Raw genomic sequence first — 16,743 nt, 5'->3', positions numbered from 1 at the left:
CTAAAACATTGGTAGTTAAGGGGAGCAAGTCAAAAGACTAACTTTACAACATCACCAAATGCTCCTGTATGCTTGTTTTTTTTAACCATGTTGTGTTGCGCTCTATATATTCTTTTTTACACGTTATGTAATTTTAGAATCAAATACATACCTGAAGGAAACCAGGAAGTGCCCGTGACGGTCACGTATGTATGATATTCTAAAATGTTTTTAAAGTGTAAAAACATATTACATAGGAGTATCAAAATATATAAATATATCAAAAATGCATTCAGTTACAGGGAAGGTTTCTATCACCTTTTCATGAGCCGGAGAGTGAGGCAAAAAAGCTAAACAATTTTGAACTATTCCTTTAAGAAAAGGACAAGATGAAAATGCTTCCAAAAGATCAGAAACAGCATTTTAAGTTATTGTGTAATGCCATTAATAATCTGCCCATGTAGAAAGGTAAAAGCGGTTTAAAAATGAATACAAATTATTGTGATTGTGAAATTATCAGTATTCGTTTTTAAACTAGTGTGTTTTACTTCACCTACACCTTTTTACATAGATATTTTTTTGAGTTCAAGATATTAAATTATTTTAATTTGTTTTATATCTCATTTTTGAAGACTTAGTAATGTATTTCGAAAATGATTGTCTCTTCTTATTGAACTGATATTGATGCTGTTAATTGGAAGGAGAAGTATAAACCTTCAACACCAGAGGGAGCCATTTCACAATCAAACAGGCAACAATAACTTGTGTTGAGATACACAAACCTAATACTTGAATGAATAAAGCAGCGGAATCACAAAAAACAACAACCTTTAATACCTGGTGTCACAGTGTTAGTGGAACTGTAGATATACTGAGATGCCGAGTCTTGATCTGTACAGTACGGATTCAAATATGCCATTTTTACAATATCCATATATCTTCGCGTCACCCAGGCCCATTGAATTTCTTCCGTTACTGACTGAACAAGGGACATTGCTCGCCATCTCTGAATACAGAAGTCTTGTGTACACATTGCATCTTCCTCTGACAATAGTCCACTGACTGAATTTGAATCCACCAATCAGGACTAGAACAATTCTGCTCTGGAAAACAGATGATGCAAATACAACAGACAAATGATATAAAAAACAGGAAAAAGTACTTACAAGAAAAAAAAAGCAGACACATGAAGCCAACCCGCTGAATTGTGGAAGGCCAAACCAACATATGATTATAATACGGCTGAATATTTTCAGAGAAAAAGAGAGAGAAACAAAACCCAGAAGGATGATAGATTGACAACGCTACCATTTCAAAGATCTTTAGAAGCTACATTACTATTTTAATATTCAACATGTAGAAGTCAGAGAAAAATCATGCAGCTTCATCTCTTTGACACAACAGGTAATAAAGTAAGAAAAAAACAATTGCTGCCCGTAGCCAAACTTGATCTTAGGATAGCTGCAAAGTAGATCCTTAGAGCCTCTTGTGAAATAAAACGTTCCGTTGCGTCCCCTTCAAGGGCAAAGTCTTTTTAGAAGCAAGCCCTTAGCTCAGTCAAACTGACATTTCCCCAACACCTGTGCTGATGTTTCATCTGCTTCAGTGATTATATAGGCCTTTATAAGAGCCCCAACAGGCCTCTTCTGGCCCTATGCTGTAGAAAACAACTTCTATGCAGCGACACTGCTGAGATTGTAATGACGGCTTGTTTTGCCCTTTTATGTTTGTTGCATAATACGGTATCTACCTGTTCAACGGAGCCAGAAAAACATGGGTAAAAAATATAATGTTGTGTAATAAAGTATGTAAGTTGTTTTGAAAGGTCTTCAAGACTTCAATGGTGGTGCTATAGGTGTGTTTTTTTAATCCTGGTGATATCATAGTCCAGATACATTAAAACCCCTTAAAAAGTACAGTTTTGAAAAATCTCTTACGTGTATCGACTTTTCTATTGAGTTGATGTTGAATCTGGCTGCTTGACCCTTCCAATAAACACAGCAGGTACCCGTACCGCACACACACACACACACACACACAGACACACACACACACACACAGATCATATCAAGAAAAACAATGAAACCCATACACAGTGCAGCATTAACATAAAGAAGCCTTAAAATATGTTCCACCCTGTAAAAACTGTTAATACATTACACATACATGGTCAAAATGCACATACAGTAGACAGCTCTGTTTCCTTATCCCTTCCAGGAAAATCTGCTTGGCACGATTGTCATAAAAACAACAAAAGCTTGTGGAACTAAACCGGATATTTGTCGGGGGTATAGGGAAGCACCAAACTTAAAAAGAAAAAAGAAAAAAAGTAGAAATTGGACTGGCTTTGATATCCAATTATCATGTGCATACAGTAGATGGGATAAGTGAACTCATAAGTGAACACACAGGCTACGGGTAAGGTAAAGGTAAATGTAAATGTAAGGCTACTAATCACAAGTCTTCTCATACTGAATATCTGAGCTTAATTTGTGTGGACAGGTGTGAGTTGGAGATGATGAGCTACTGTCGTTAACTACTTAACACTTTTTTTTTGTAACTGTAGCCTCACTTCTCATGAAATGCTACATGGACCCTGGTAACTTGCACCAGAAGGGGAGAGGAAATAAAACGATAACAAATATTTTTTTGACCTTACAAGAGGTTAACATACTGAAATAGTTTGTTTATAACTGAATGATTTTTTCTTGTACTTAACATAAATCATAAAGCTGATTTGAGATCCCCCATAAGACATGCACTAACAAATAAAAAAAGGTCAAATTCTGTAACGCTTTTCGAGCTCACAAATTCTTAAAATACACCAAAAGACAGATAAGAGCAACATAGGTGATGAGAATATAATGGATAGTTTGAGAATTATTTCCCTGATAAAAAAAGAAGCCATGATATGGAACATGTATAGTGACATTCTGCAGTTTTCACCATATAGACCTACCCATGATATACAATTGATTTTGACCGGTTGCTCATCCTTTTTTTATGTACAAACTTGCATAGATAAAGTGATATAGTATAGAGCAGCTTTATAATTACGTGCCCAAAAATGGAACATTCTTTTAGTAGTAGAGGCTTTTCTGGATTCCCTTTGAGGAATAGCTGCTTGTTGTTGGAGGTCTAACCGCCAACTGAACAAAACATCGACACTCGGACCACTAACTTATGCAAGTTTGCAATTTGGGTCAGCAGGCTTTTGTTAAAAAGGGGGAGATCTTATCGCAGGGTTAGCACTTATCGCATTTAAACTTCGTTTTAGGATGACGCTTGTGTGGAAGTAGATTTGCTCATAAAAGGAAATACAGGCCCCCGGTCACACAAAACATCAATTTAGGAAAGTTTATTTTTATTTTATTTTTTACAGTATGGCTATTAACAGAGTGCCATATTGATGACATCATATAATCATCTGAATATAAAGGGCTTCACTGACTGCCTGCAATACTTTAAAATCCCATTGAACATGCTTTCATTGGGATTATTTGGATTTGACTTTGTAATGCACAGGGGGAAATGCCTGATTTTGGCTATTCTCAATTTAAGGCTATTCATTTCTATTTGGCTAAACCACCACCTGGGGACCGGGGATTACTGGAGTGACATCTCTTTTTAGTGTAGTATTAAAAATGATTCCACGACACGTGGATACAAAGTCCCTTGTTAGACTTTACATTACTGCTGAACTTAAAAGGGGAGCACCACTCAATTTGGGACATTTCTGGATATGGGATAACAAAAGACTGTAACATCTGCTGCTAAAAGCACACCTGTCTGGAGGTGTGTCAAAGATAAATGAGAATTAGACTGATGGTAACGATGGTAAAATAATACAATAAAAAATATTGGCATAAAACATAGGCTGAAACTTCATTGTCACTTGACCATGGAAACAGAAGTGTACTTTTGAATTTGAGTGGCAATCCCCTTTAATAAGTGTACCATACAGTTTTGAAAAAGAACACTCAAAAGTACAACACAAAGACACTACTCTGAGCACAGTTCTATTAAAAGCAACAGGTTATAAAACATTGACATCATCAAGAGAACGTGCTGTACATTGTGAGTTGAGAGCGACAACAGCCTCCCATCTCCTCAACCTCAGTTGTGAAAGTGACCTCACGAAATCACGCTCTGTGTGCAAATCGAGTGGACACCAAACATGCGTGGTGTGACTCTTTATGCTACAGACTGAATCTGCAGAGCTACATCGAGTGTGGTGGTGGTGGGGAAAAAAGCGTTTGTTTGTTTGCCTACGACGAAACTGACAAAAAACAGAGTGATGGAGTAAAAGTTCTTTCTAGAAGGTGGCTCCGGCATGATAATTGTCCATACAAGGTTTTTTTTCAAAAAAGAAGCATTTCTTACCTTGGATTTTTCAGTTTCCAATGACCCACCAAAATACCACACACCACTTGTAACCCACCACTGAGGACCACTCCAAGTGGCCCTCAGACTTCCTCCATGTCCCCAAACCACCAAAGTCTGACCCAAAGTAGTCTTTAGACAAGTGGAACCTCATCTGACCAGTCACCTCTCTTCAGGCCAAGGTGTTCAGGCTTGCCTTTTCTACCATGCCTCTCATGCAGAGCGAATGGATCCCAAAAGCGGTTGGAGGCCGGTGCAGGCTCAGCCCCACTACCCCCCCCCCCCCCCCTCCACTCAAAATAAAGAAGAAGCGCTCAAAGCTGGTGGGAGAAAAATAACATAAAAGAGGTGAAGAGGAAAACAAAAGGAAGATGGCCCATCCTTGAAGCACTCCAGCAACTAGGTTGGCAACGGGTCGTCGTCACCTTTGCTGCACTTGCACTTGCAGCAGAGGACGATGGGCGTGGCCAGCAGGAGGAAGGGGGAGGCCACCAGCAGGAGTAGACCAAAGCCGGCAAAGATCCCCACAACCTGCGGGCAGAAAAAATAAATACATTCATTCAAACGCACAATGTTATATTCCTCCGCTTGATACATTCCCTGTGTTCCAAAACGTATATTCTTTCTTTTTTCTATTCTACATACTATCTGACCGTAAAAAGAATCTAGTTGGCATGGAGTAGGCATACAGTTGGGACATACTTTTTCATCATAATATTGCACCTTGATCTTGCCTCTTGCTTTTACATCCGTTGTACCCCCGGTTGTTTTCATATAAAGGGTCCGTCAATGTGACGTCACTTCCAGTGCGCACTGGATTTTGGGTCAGAATCGCCCGAAAAGCATAATGATTCAACACTAAAAATCTCATTCAAATGTAGTAGATCTCCGGGTACTTTTAAGTACACTCAATCTGACCGCTCGAATTGGGTCATCCTAAATCTTTTTTCCACCATACTTAATAGCAGAAAGTATGGGTATTGTAACGCAGCCTAGTAAAATGTAGAATTTTTCTGATACTCTGATTTATACAAGATTAACATACATGAAGAGGTTGTGTGCGACGATGTAACATTTAACGTCACTTTACTTACATCACACATGTAAGGGATGAACAGGTAGCAAGTGTGATTCATTTGTTATTGTGCAAACAGTACTGAACTAAACATCAACAGGTGACATTTGTGGTATGTCTGTATGTCACTGTTTCATAAGTGTGTGCCTTGAATCCTTAAAAAAGGTAACTGCAACACCATGATCTAAAAAAAACAATCTTTTTCGACAAGGTTGAGAGGAAATGCTTCAGAAAGCTTTGCCTCCTCCAGTAACTAAGCAACGTGAGGCTACTATTACGACAACCTCTCCTGGTATAGCAACAATGTTGCTAATTTTTTCATGTTGTAAGGACAGGTGCCTATTTGTGACAGTATGTAGAAACACAGAAATATCCCAAGTGATGGACAGTGCAATAGAGTAGTTCTGCCAAAACTAAACTACAGCAGGTAGGGATCTCACACAGCTTGTAATAAGCTTTCCTGGTTCAACATACACACACGGTAATCAATGTTCAATGGCGTTTATGATTTGGGTTGTGAACATACAATATAGTTTTCGTCTCCATACTATAGATACAGTATCTCACAAAAGTGAGTACACCCCTAACATTTCTTCAAATATTTCATTATATCTTTCCATGCGACAACACTGAATAAATGACACTTTGATACAATGTCAAGTAGTCAGTGTACAGCTTGTATAACAGTGTAAATTTACTGTCCCCTCAAAATAACTCGACACACAGCCATTAATGTCTAAACTGCTGGCAACAAAAGTGAGTACACCCCTAAGAAAAAATTTCCAAATTGGGCCCAAAGTGTCAATATTTTGTTTTGCCATCATTATTTTCTAGCACTACCTTAACCCTCTTGGGCATGTAGTTCACTAGAGCTTCACAGGTTGCAACTGGAACCCTCTTCTACCCATTCATGACGACATCAAGGAGCTGGTGGATATTAGAGTCCTTGCGCTCCTCCATCTCCCGTTTTAGGATGCCCCAAAGATGCTCAATAGGGTTTAAGACTGGAGACATGCTTGGCCAGTCCATAACCTTTACCCTCAGCTTCTTTAGCAAGCCAGTGGTCGTTCGGAGGGGTGTTTGGGGTCGTTATCATGTTGCAGTACTGCCCTGCGGCCCAGTTTATGAAGGGAGGGGATCATGCTCTGCTTCAGTATGTCACAGTACATGTTAGAATTCAATGAACTGTAGATCCCCAGTGCTGGCAGCACTCATGCAGCCCCAGACCATGACACTCCAACCACCATGCTTGACTCTAGGCAAGACACACTTGTCTTTGTACTCCTCACCTGGTTGCCGCTCCACACTCTTAACACCATCTGAACCAAATAAATGTATTTTGGTCTCATCAGACCACAGGACATGGTTGCAGTAATCCATGTCCGTAGTCTGTTTGTCTTCAGCAAACTTTTTGTGGGGTTTCTTGTGCATCATCTTTAGAATAGGCTTCCTTCTGGGATGACAGCCATGCAGACCAGTATGATGCAGAGTGCGGCGTATGGTCTGAGCACTGACAGGTTGACCCCCCACCCCTTCAAGCCCTTCAGCAATGCTGGCAGCACTCATACGTCTATTTTCCAAAGCCAACCTCTGTGTACGACGCTGACCATGTGCACTCAACCTTCGTAAACTGGGCCGCAGGGTGGTATTGCAACATGATAACGACCCCAAACACACCTCCAAGACGACCAGTGGCTTGCTAAAAAAGCTGAGGGTAAAGGTTATGGCCTGGCCAAGCATGTCTCCAGACCTAAACCCTATTGAGCATCTTTGGGGCATCCTCAAACGGAAGGTGGAGGAGCGCAAGGTCTTTAATATCCACCAGCTCTGTGATGCTGTCATAAATGGGTGGAAGAGGGTTCCAGTTGCAACCTGTGAAGCTCTAGTGAACTACATGCCCAAGAGGGTTAAGGCAGTGCTGGAAAATAATGGTGGCCACACAAAATATTTACACTTTGGGCTCAATTTGTATTTTTTTTCTAAGGGGTGTACTCACTTTTGTTGCCAGCAGTTTAGACATTAATGGCTGTGTGTCGAGTTATTTTGAGGGGACAGTAAATTTACACTGTTATACAAGCTGTACACTGACTACTTTATATTGTATCAAAGTGTCATTTATTCAGTGTTGTCCCATGGAAAGATATAAAGAAAAATGTGAAGAAATGTGAGGGGTGTACTCACTTTTGTGAGATACTGTATATATATATATATCAGTTACGACATTATCAACGTTGGAAAGAGCAAAGTTGATGTTTTCATTGGATTATTTTATAATTGTGGCGAGTTCTTAAAATTCACCACATGGGGGAGCCAGACACCAGCAAGTTCAGCGCCACAAAATGGAAAACATAAAATGCAGTCACATGCAAGAGCAACTTATAATAGCTTGTAATAGCGCAATGCTCTTCCCTCACGTTTTTGAGGGCAAACGGACATGCTTTTGTGGTTTCACTTAACAACAGGTTTCTGAGTTATTAACACCTTGCTACTAAACGAACAATCCTTTTTTGAATTAGTGCACAGGCTGTAGACTGAAGGAAAGCACACAGTGTATCATAAAGACAGGGCGAGAAGATGTTTTTCACAGTATAGGTTTGCCCTGGTACATTTTGTATTTATGAAGGAGTGAGAGGAAGGCTTAAAAGGGGGGGGGGGGGGGTGAAATGAGGAGAGCAAGAGAGAGAGAGAGAGAGAGAGAGACAAAGAGACAGAGCAGTGAAGCTATAGCTGGCTCCCACCAGCCGAAATGTCATCATATGACTAAGCCTGTCCCACTGGGCAACAGATGCCAGTGTATGCTAATGTTGACAAAATAACAAGTATGTTGGACAGAGGGACGTGACACCCGACAAATTGATTTTTTATTTTGGCAACCAAGAGACTCCAAGGAGAAATCTGGGGGAGGTGAAGAACATAGTCTGGCTCCGTCAAGAGACTTAAAGAACTGCATGATAAACATGTGGGAAATGATATGTCATGGCTAATCCTTCACGTGTAATACACCATTTCACATGTGTTAAATTACAGGTTTATACCCTGTAATCCTGTGTATGTAATCTGTAATTTCATTCCAATTACCTATCAGTAAAAAAAAGGACCTTGGTTATGTAAAACCATTTTCTATTATTAAAGTGAAAGTTGTAGGCTACATAACGGGCTTAGCTGGAAACAGCAGCGCCACCTGACCAACAGACACTTGTCGACGCACATGGATCGAGCTGTGCTTTTCCTATTGTGCCGTCGAGATAACACGAGGGCCGTCACTGAATGAGAGTTTGTGAGGCAGAAAGAGAGGAAGGGCCGCAACCAGGGAGCACGTGTATGGCCGCATGCTGCAGTGTGAGTGAATAGGGGAGCCCTGAGTGAGTGAGTGAGTGGGGGGAAGATGGGCTTCTCACCTGTGTTCTGTGCCAGATAACAGATGCCCTGGAGTGGCCCAGTTTGTTTCGACAGGGCCCTTTGTCATAGTGGATCAGGAGAAAGTCATCCTGTCAAAAACGAACACAAACACAGACGCGATCATACACACACACACACACACACACACACACACACACACACACACACACACACACACACACACACACACACACACACACACACACACACACAGAGACCATTAGCAGTCTGTAAGACACGGGCAGCTGTTCTGAGAAAATTGCTTTTTAAATGACCTGCGTGGTGCGGTCGTCTGTGCTCACACAATATTGAGATTACATAAAGCACCACGGCTCGAAAAAGAAAAAAAGCCAAACACATTTCATTCCTCCTCCTATCAAGACCAAGGTTACGCTACAATTTCCCGATAATGAAAGCTATTGCTTTCGCAGGGAGACGAATGATGTCTGCATTCAAGATTGTCACAGTGGGCAAACACAGTACTGAAATATTAAACTGTAGATATTTTTTAGAATTGAAAAAAGAAAAAAGTTCAAAATCTCCCTCTCTACTGTGGCGAATACTGAAAGGATTTGTGAAAATCTTACTCACATCCAGGGACTCCAGACAGTACCAGCAGAAGGCATGTTTGCAGTTCTTGCACATCATCTGTGCGCAGCCCTCGTCCCTCTCGATGTAAACTTTACATTTAGGACAGCGCTTGATTGGTGCATCGTCCTCTTCGTTCTTATAGAAAGAGCTGAGAAGCAGGGAGACACAAGTTTGTTTTCCTAATGCCATACATGAAATTAAACACCAAATCAATCAACATTCACTTTAGAAGAGGAGCTATAGGGATCAGATCGCTTTAATGCAGCAATCGATATTTACAATCGCTTGTGTAAAATGGTGGATAGCTTTAGTTCAGGAGCCGACTGCGTTTCTTGAAAAAGTCCTGTCAACTGGAATGGCATTGAACTCGCTCCCACACTCGTATTCTTCATCCCTCCTGTCGGTGTCAGTTTGTCTGTATCAATATATTCTGTTTCTGCAAAGTGCTGACCCGTAAGATATCCTGGCGAGTAGGTAGGTGTCCTTCTGGGCATTGTTCGAGGAAAGCAAACAAGCCCATTCATTTATATTGGAGGAAAGTGTGTGTGTGTGTGTGGGGGGGAGAGGGGGGATTTCAAATAAGGGGGTTAAAGGAATAGTTCAACATTTTACATTTTGTCTCACTCTCTGGCTCAAGAAAAATGCGATAGGAACCGTTCCTATAACTGAGCTTGCGTTACCGATGAAGAAATGGGCAATTGTCGCCCATCCAGGTTAGCTTAGCTCAAACACTGGTTGTCAACGGGAGCGATAGCCTGCCTCTGCTGACAAGTCAAAAGAAGAACTTGACAACATCAATAAACGCTCCTGTGTGATTGTTGGGACTTATTTAGCATGTTATGTTGCACTCTATATTTTTTTACAGGTTATGTCATTTTAGAAATCAAATTCCTTTAACAGTTCCTCCACCAGTTCAATCTTCCTCAAAGCAATAATAAAGTTCATGGGGTGTTAGAAAGAGTCAGAATTCAGCTTTTAGAGACATCCTTACAGTGAACAAGTGTAGGTCAAGCACCCAGGCTCTTTACAACTTAGAGCCGACCTGTTAATCCCCCCATCCCTCTCTCCCTCCCTCTCTCCCTCCTTCCTCAGTCCGCTCCTGCACCTGTGCAGATGGAGGAAAGCTCTGCAGAGCTCATGACGTTTCCAGAGTTCAGTTCAGTTCAGTTAGAGTAAGAGGATATTGCAAAGAAAACGGGTCAGCAGCACACATGTCTCCGGGTTGCCCTGTCCTAACCCTCCCAGACAGATCCTGTGTCCTTAAAATGAATAATATAAGCCCATGCCCCAGACTGTTTAACTGCAGTTTAGTTTCACAGATTGTTTTACATCTGCCTATTACTTTGTGCATGAGCCCTGGCTGATGCTCAACTGAGGCCCTGGCCACAGAACAGTCAGCACTCTATTGTGTATTTTAATGAGGCGCTCTGAATGAACACCACTGTATATTGACAAGCTGTCCTGAACTCCAGGCAGGTGAGCTGGATGTGATGACATGTGAATCGCTATTCCAATTCTGAGAAACTGAATTATCATCACTTCCAGGGGGTGCATCTGCCAGGGGCTTTACAGCAGTGGATAATGTCACAGCATGTCATAACTGAATGAAATATCCTTTTAAAAGGTTGGAAAAAATCAATTGGATGATTATTACAATGTATGTTGGTGTAGAACACCTTTAATTGGTGAAGTAACAAAATTAGTTTGAAAAATTTATAAACAAATAGATGAATTTATTTACTTAGAAATATAAATATATATATATTATATAGGGGAAGGTGGGGTGATTTGTGCAACTTTTTACTCAAAGTGATTTTAAAGTAAGTCCTTGACAGTTATGTCTCCAACTCAAATATGTACATATATTTCAGGATGTTGTGCATCCCTGGCAATAAAAACTTTGGATCTGGAATAAACTGTTGAAGAAATATAGCTTTCGGAAAAAAAGTTGTCTTGTCGCACAAATCACCCCACGTAGTGGGGTGATTTGTGCGTCATTGTGTCACAATGACAAAGTCACCATCATCATCTTTCTGGCCATCTGAACTCTCATCAGTGGTGTCGTTAAGTGGAATTGAGATGTCACTCTCTTCTGAGCTACTGTAGACAATCACTTTCTTTTGGTGACCAGCGTATACAGCCATGCCACTGGCACAACTCTCAGAAATGTACTTTGCACTAGTTGCTCCGTGCTTGTGGAACCAAATGCCACCTGACAAATGTGATTCCCCCTACATTTCTGCCTTTAAATCAAGGCTCAAAACCCATATGTACACCCTGGTGTTTCCTCACCATTAACCTCTGCACTACTTACTTACCTCTGCACTACTATCTGTGTTTATGTGGATGTATGGGCTTTACGTCTTTTATTTTGGTTATTGTTATTTTACCTTCATTGTTTACCTACTGAATGCACTATGTACAGCACTTTGGACAGTGCAAACTGTCATAAATGTGCTTTTATAAATACATTTTACTTACTTACTTACTTATAACTCACCCAGGCCCTTGCGCACAAATCACCCCATCCCCAGAATTTTGGATAATAGGCATGATGCAGCAATTTAGGGTTGACATTGTGCTAACTATATAGACTCAAAGTGTAGCATACTAAAGCACTAAAACATGTGTCAAATGTTTTCAAACGTGTCTATAATTGTTCAGACACAATAATCAAAAAACCTTGATCATGGAAATTTTACTTTGAAAGGCAAAACACAGTTTTTTGAGCTTAAATGTGCTTATATCTTATTCCTTGTGTCTCCCTTCTTTACAGGATGAGTCAAATGGATGGCTCTTCTTAAATATGTGGTCACATTTCCAATTTCTTCCACGGTTTTCTAGAAACAAGGGGTTTTGCAACTTCCAAAATGCACAAATCACCCCACCTTCCCCTACTATATTTTTTTTAAATAAAATTCAAAATCCACCTGTTTAAAGTAATAGGCTTGTGAAAATTCATTAACAGCTACAATACAATTCTTGGACAATTCTAAGGGTTGTGATTTGCATTGCATTTTGTATCAACTAGCCGATACAAAGCTGAAACTAACCATTAGTTTCTTATCTGATTAATCTGACAATGTCATTTCTCAATCATGGTCCATAAAATGAGGAAAACTGTCAATATAAATTCCTGTCACAATTTATCAAACGCCAAGCTGGCCTATTCAAATTGCATGTGTTAAATAACCAGCGGTCCAAAACCCAAAGATATTTAGACTGCGATCATAAAAGACCAAGAAAATTTAAGGGACTTAAGTCAAAGGATTTCAGGCATTTTAGCTTATAAAAAAAAGTCTCATACCACTTTTCAGTTGACTGACAAGTTGATTTTAGTTCCAGCACTAGCTAAGTAACACTTGAGAGTTTCTGAAAGCTTAAATGTGTCACAATTACATGAGAGAAAAAAACATTGCAATATCTGATACACGATAAGTCATCTTAGGTCATTAATGGTTCAACACACTAAATGCAGTATACCTGTTTTCTCCTGGTAGGAAGGAGGTTATGGGCAGGTTGTTCTCCTGGCAGACTTGCCCTGGGTGCCAGTTGGCCTTGCATGCTGAGCAGAACTCGAGGGCACAGACGGCACACTGAACCAGCTGGGCCTGTGCTGGAGAATCCACTTCCTTCAGCTGGCACACAGCTTGACAGGTAGACGAAGGGCACCACGTCCGGCATGGGTCCAGCAGCACTTCTGATGGAACCAAAGAAGAGGCCAGTGTAAGGGGACCACAGCTTTATCATAAGCAGGGTGTATCCAACTTTTAAAAAATTAAATTCAAGCACTTTTCCAACACTTACAAGATAAAAGTTTAACTTTCAACAAGACATACCATAGAAGCTATTGAAGAAAAATCCATTATTCATTATCAAAATATTTGTAAAAAAAAATTAATGAATTTCAAATTATGAATGTTCTACCATTTTTGATAATACTTTTACATAATATGACCAAGTCAGCGAAAATAATTGTGTGAATTAGACAGTATTTTATTGACGGCCCTTTAACAGTTCCTCCACCAGTTCAATCTTCCTAAAAGCAATAATAAAGTGCATGGGGTGTTAGAAAGAGTCAGAATTCAGCTTTTAGAGACATCCTTACAGTGAACAAGTGTAGGTCAAGCACCCAGGCTCTTTATAACTAAGAGCCGACCTGTTAATCCCTCCCTCCATCAATCTGGTTAATGTGGAGAATATCATTTTCCAGTAATGTGTTCAGATTTCAAGCACACACCTTGATAACACAATATTTAGTAGTAAAGTAGTAGATATAGTGACTTAACCACACACAGGTTTAGTCATCCCGCTTGTTGTTGAGAACGCTTGAAGTCAAAATCACTTTCTGTCAAAATCAGTGAATATCTCCTCATGATTCGCCTTCTGTCAGTACTGTATCTGCGCTGAAACAAAAACTGGTGTTTATACGCAGCCTAGGCTCTGTAAACAAATATGTTCAAACAAAAGGTATGTAAACAAAGGGGCCCACCGTAGCTAGCAACATGCCTGTTTGCAGAGCCTAGGCTGTGTACTAACACTGGATTATTTTCCAGCGTACACACAGTACGGACAGGCAGTGGATCGTGAGGAGACATTCACTGATTTGGACGTTTTTCTTTTAACAACAAACATTCTCCGGAATTGCTAACCCCACCTTTAATCAATTAATAAAGTTACATTTTACAAATGATCCTTTAAAATGTTTTGAGCAGCATAAAAAAAGAAAATGAGAGTCGGCTCAAATAAATCAGAACAATGTGCATGGCTAGATAGAGACCGAAGTTAGTGAGAAAATGATTTGGGTGAACAGACATTTAAAAAAAAGGTAGGGATAATCTAATTAAACTTGATATTAAGAACTTTGCAAATTTGCATAACGGAATCTTACACCTACATAATGTATTTCTTTATTCAATTTGAAATTCGTTTTTGTACCTGCTTATGTTCTAAATAGCTATTCTCCTACCCACATGTTGCCCTGTGTGTCACTCTCTAATGTGGGTAAAGGGACTCATTTTTCGGTGCGTTTTTGCCAGTTCCGTTCTTAGCTCATAGCGTGATGCACTTGCCCTTGTATCCTCTCGCTTCCTTCCCCTTTGCCTCTCTGCCAAGAACTGCGTGCACACATTCCGCATGCACTCTTGGCTCTGCATGAGAAATATGGAACGGTTACAGCGACTGTTCTGCCTGACTGGAGTGGGGACATTGATGGGACGGCTGACTGCCCTTAGCCAGTCGGCATCGGCAGCTATTTCTGATTCATTATGAGGATTTGTATAGAACCCCCCCCCCCCCCCCGCACTCAAAAAAATATATATATTTAAAAAGAAAATATATACATTCCTGCAATTTATGAAAGACTTGAACGTTTAAAGGCATGGCTGCTAATTTTTTTACACATGGCTTGGTTTCACCAATGAATCTGTACTCTAGCTAAAAAAAAATAAAAAAAAGGGTAGACTGAAACATTTTAAATGTAGGAGAACATAGAATGACTGAATTATTTGTTTAATTTGTAATGCCTTATTATTTTTATTTTATATAAAAAAAATGTTTTATTCATATGATTTCTGTGTGTAATTTGATATATCATTTAGGCCGAGAATGTTGTGTTATGGGGATGGGGGTCCAATCGGATGTTGGTGCTGTACTTAAAAGGTGCTGTAAGCGGAATGGTTCTTTTAGCTAACTTCCTGTCAGTTACTGCAGTTAGCAGTCCCCTTGCTCGTCCCTACATCACCACATTAATGCACTGTGGTCTTCAAGCAGCAAGTTATCTAGCATCATGTCAGATCCATAAGTGTGATAAAACGTGATTAAAACCATCAAAACAGACATTGGGAAGGGTTTTTACCTGCTCCGCCATTGTAGGCGCATACACATTCACCCATCTGTTGCTCTGGCGCGCACCGGCAGTGAGACCATGGAGTGTATATAATATATATGAGTGAGACGAGTGTCGGTTTGTAGCCTTCTCTCTTCTGATTGAATACAAATTTCAGGATACTACAATAAGTTTATTTGCTGATGACATGCAAAGCAGCTGACGGAGATATCGTCTTTATGAAACGTGCACATTATGTAAGTGATCACTGTATGAATAAAGAGCGATTTTACACTTATATTAACATAAATAAACCGCTTACTTCACCTTTAAACATGAAAAGCCCAATACATATTTGAAGAAAAAAAAAGATGAAGAAAATATATATTTTCCTAAACATCAGGTTATCTTTGTGTCTTATTTGTGAACGTGAAATTAGCATGTTCTGTGTACAGTCTGTGCCTCTGTGTAGGTGGGAGAACCTGCGGGGCGAGTACCATCAAAGAGTGACAGCACAGCGTGGGTTACTGCCTTTACTGATAGCGATAGAGGAACTCTAATATTACTGATTAGCATGTCTTACACACTGACAGCATGGAGCGAGGCGACACAGACCTGCCATTATCTTTCCGGTACCGATATCCTAGCCTTCCAGCATTAGGTTGACATTTACATTTCTGTAAAGAGTGTTAACTAAACCGTCTGACATTCAATACATCGCTGCACACTGTTGCAGAGATAAAAAACATTTAAAAAAAAGGATTTAACCAAAGTATCTCACTGTGCTGAAAGAACCTGCCTCCATCAGAGTCAGTCAGACCGTGTACGAGAATACAGCCAATTACAATCAGAATCTCTTTAAGCAAAGTCTGGGATGTTTTCCCTTTGCATGCATATTTGATAGGTGGTAGTGTTGATGAGGATGACGGGGTTGAGTCAGAATACTATACACTACAAATGTTTGGCCTGCGTACCTGACATGAGAATATTTCTTGCCTGCATGATTATGTGCAGTTCATGAATGGTATTGAATCCATAATCTGTTTGATGTCACAAGTCCAAATTGAAACACTTAATTGTGAAACAGGCTGTTCAGTGCCGACATAGTGAACGGCATGCAAAGACCACCAGACAACACGTGTCAGTGTTGAAAGTGGAAATTTACAGAGCCACAACAGTCTTATGCTCACATCTTTCCTATTAGCTTTGCTTTGCAGACACCCCACGGCGTAAATCAACAGCGAAAATAACTGTCAACAGGGGGGTGAATGATTGAGTATGTAGCAGTTCGGCTACACACTTTGCAAGGCTGGGACTGTCGTCATCCTTTTGTGTGTCACAGTTCGCAATTAAAGTTTCCGTGGGGGGGAGGGGTTGGGGGGGAGCAAGGAGGGTCCACGTGCACACACAACACCATTGCCCACACATCACACCGCCCGCTGAGAAACTGCAGAGGTAGCGCTGACGTACTGCACTTGCTTTCGCGTTG

General features: G+C 40.4%; 1 protein-coding gene across 2 annotated transcripts in view; it reads right to left on the bottom strand.

Annotated features, from left to right (window-relative positions):
• Positions 1–790: 790 nt before the first annotated feature.
• rnf144aa (ring finger protein 144aa) overlaps positions 791–16,743 on the bottom strand; it is a 38,949-nt gene continuing 22,996 nt past the window's right edge. For both annotated transcript variants that reach the window (XM_080041773.1, XM_080041772.1), the window contains exons 5-8: positions 12,911–13,127; positions 9,428–9,575; positions 8,836–8,925; positions 791–4,893 (exon numbers count right to left, since the gene is read on the bottom strand). In XM_080041773.1, the coding sequence (XP_079897899.1) occupies positions 4,762–4,893; positions 8,836–8,925; positions 9,428–9,575; positions 12,911–13,127 (587 nt within the window). In that variant the 3' untranslated portion in view covers positions 791–4,761. The remainder of the gene's footprint in view (positions 4,894–8,835; positions 8,926–9,427; positions 9,576–12,910; positions 13,128–16,743) is intronic.

The sequence above is a fragment of the Ammodytes marinus genome, assembly GCF_949987685.1.
Source record: "Ammodytes marinus genome assembly, chromosome: 15".
Taxonomy (NCBI): Eukaryota; Metazoa; Chordata; class Actinopteri; order Uranoscopiformes; family Ammodytidae; genus Ammodytes; species Ammodytes marinus.
Note: the sequence above shows the minus strand (reverse complement) of the source record. Positions and strands in the feature narration are given on the sequence as shown.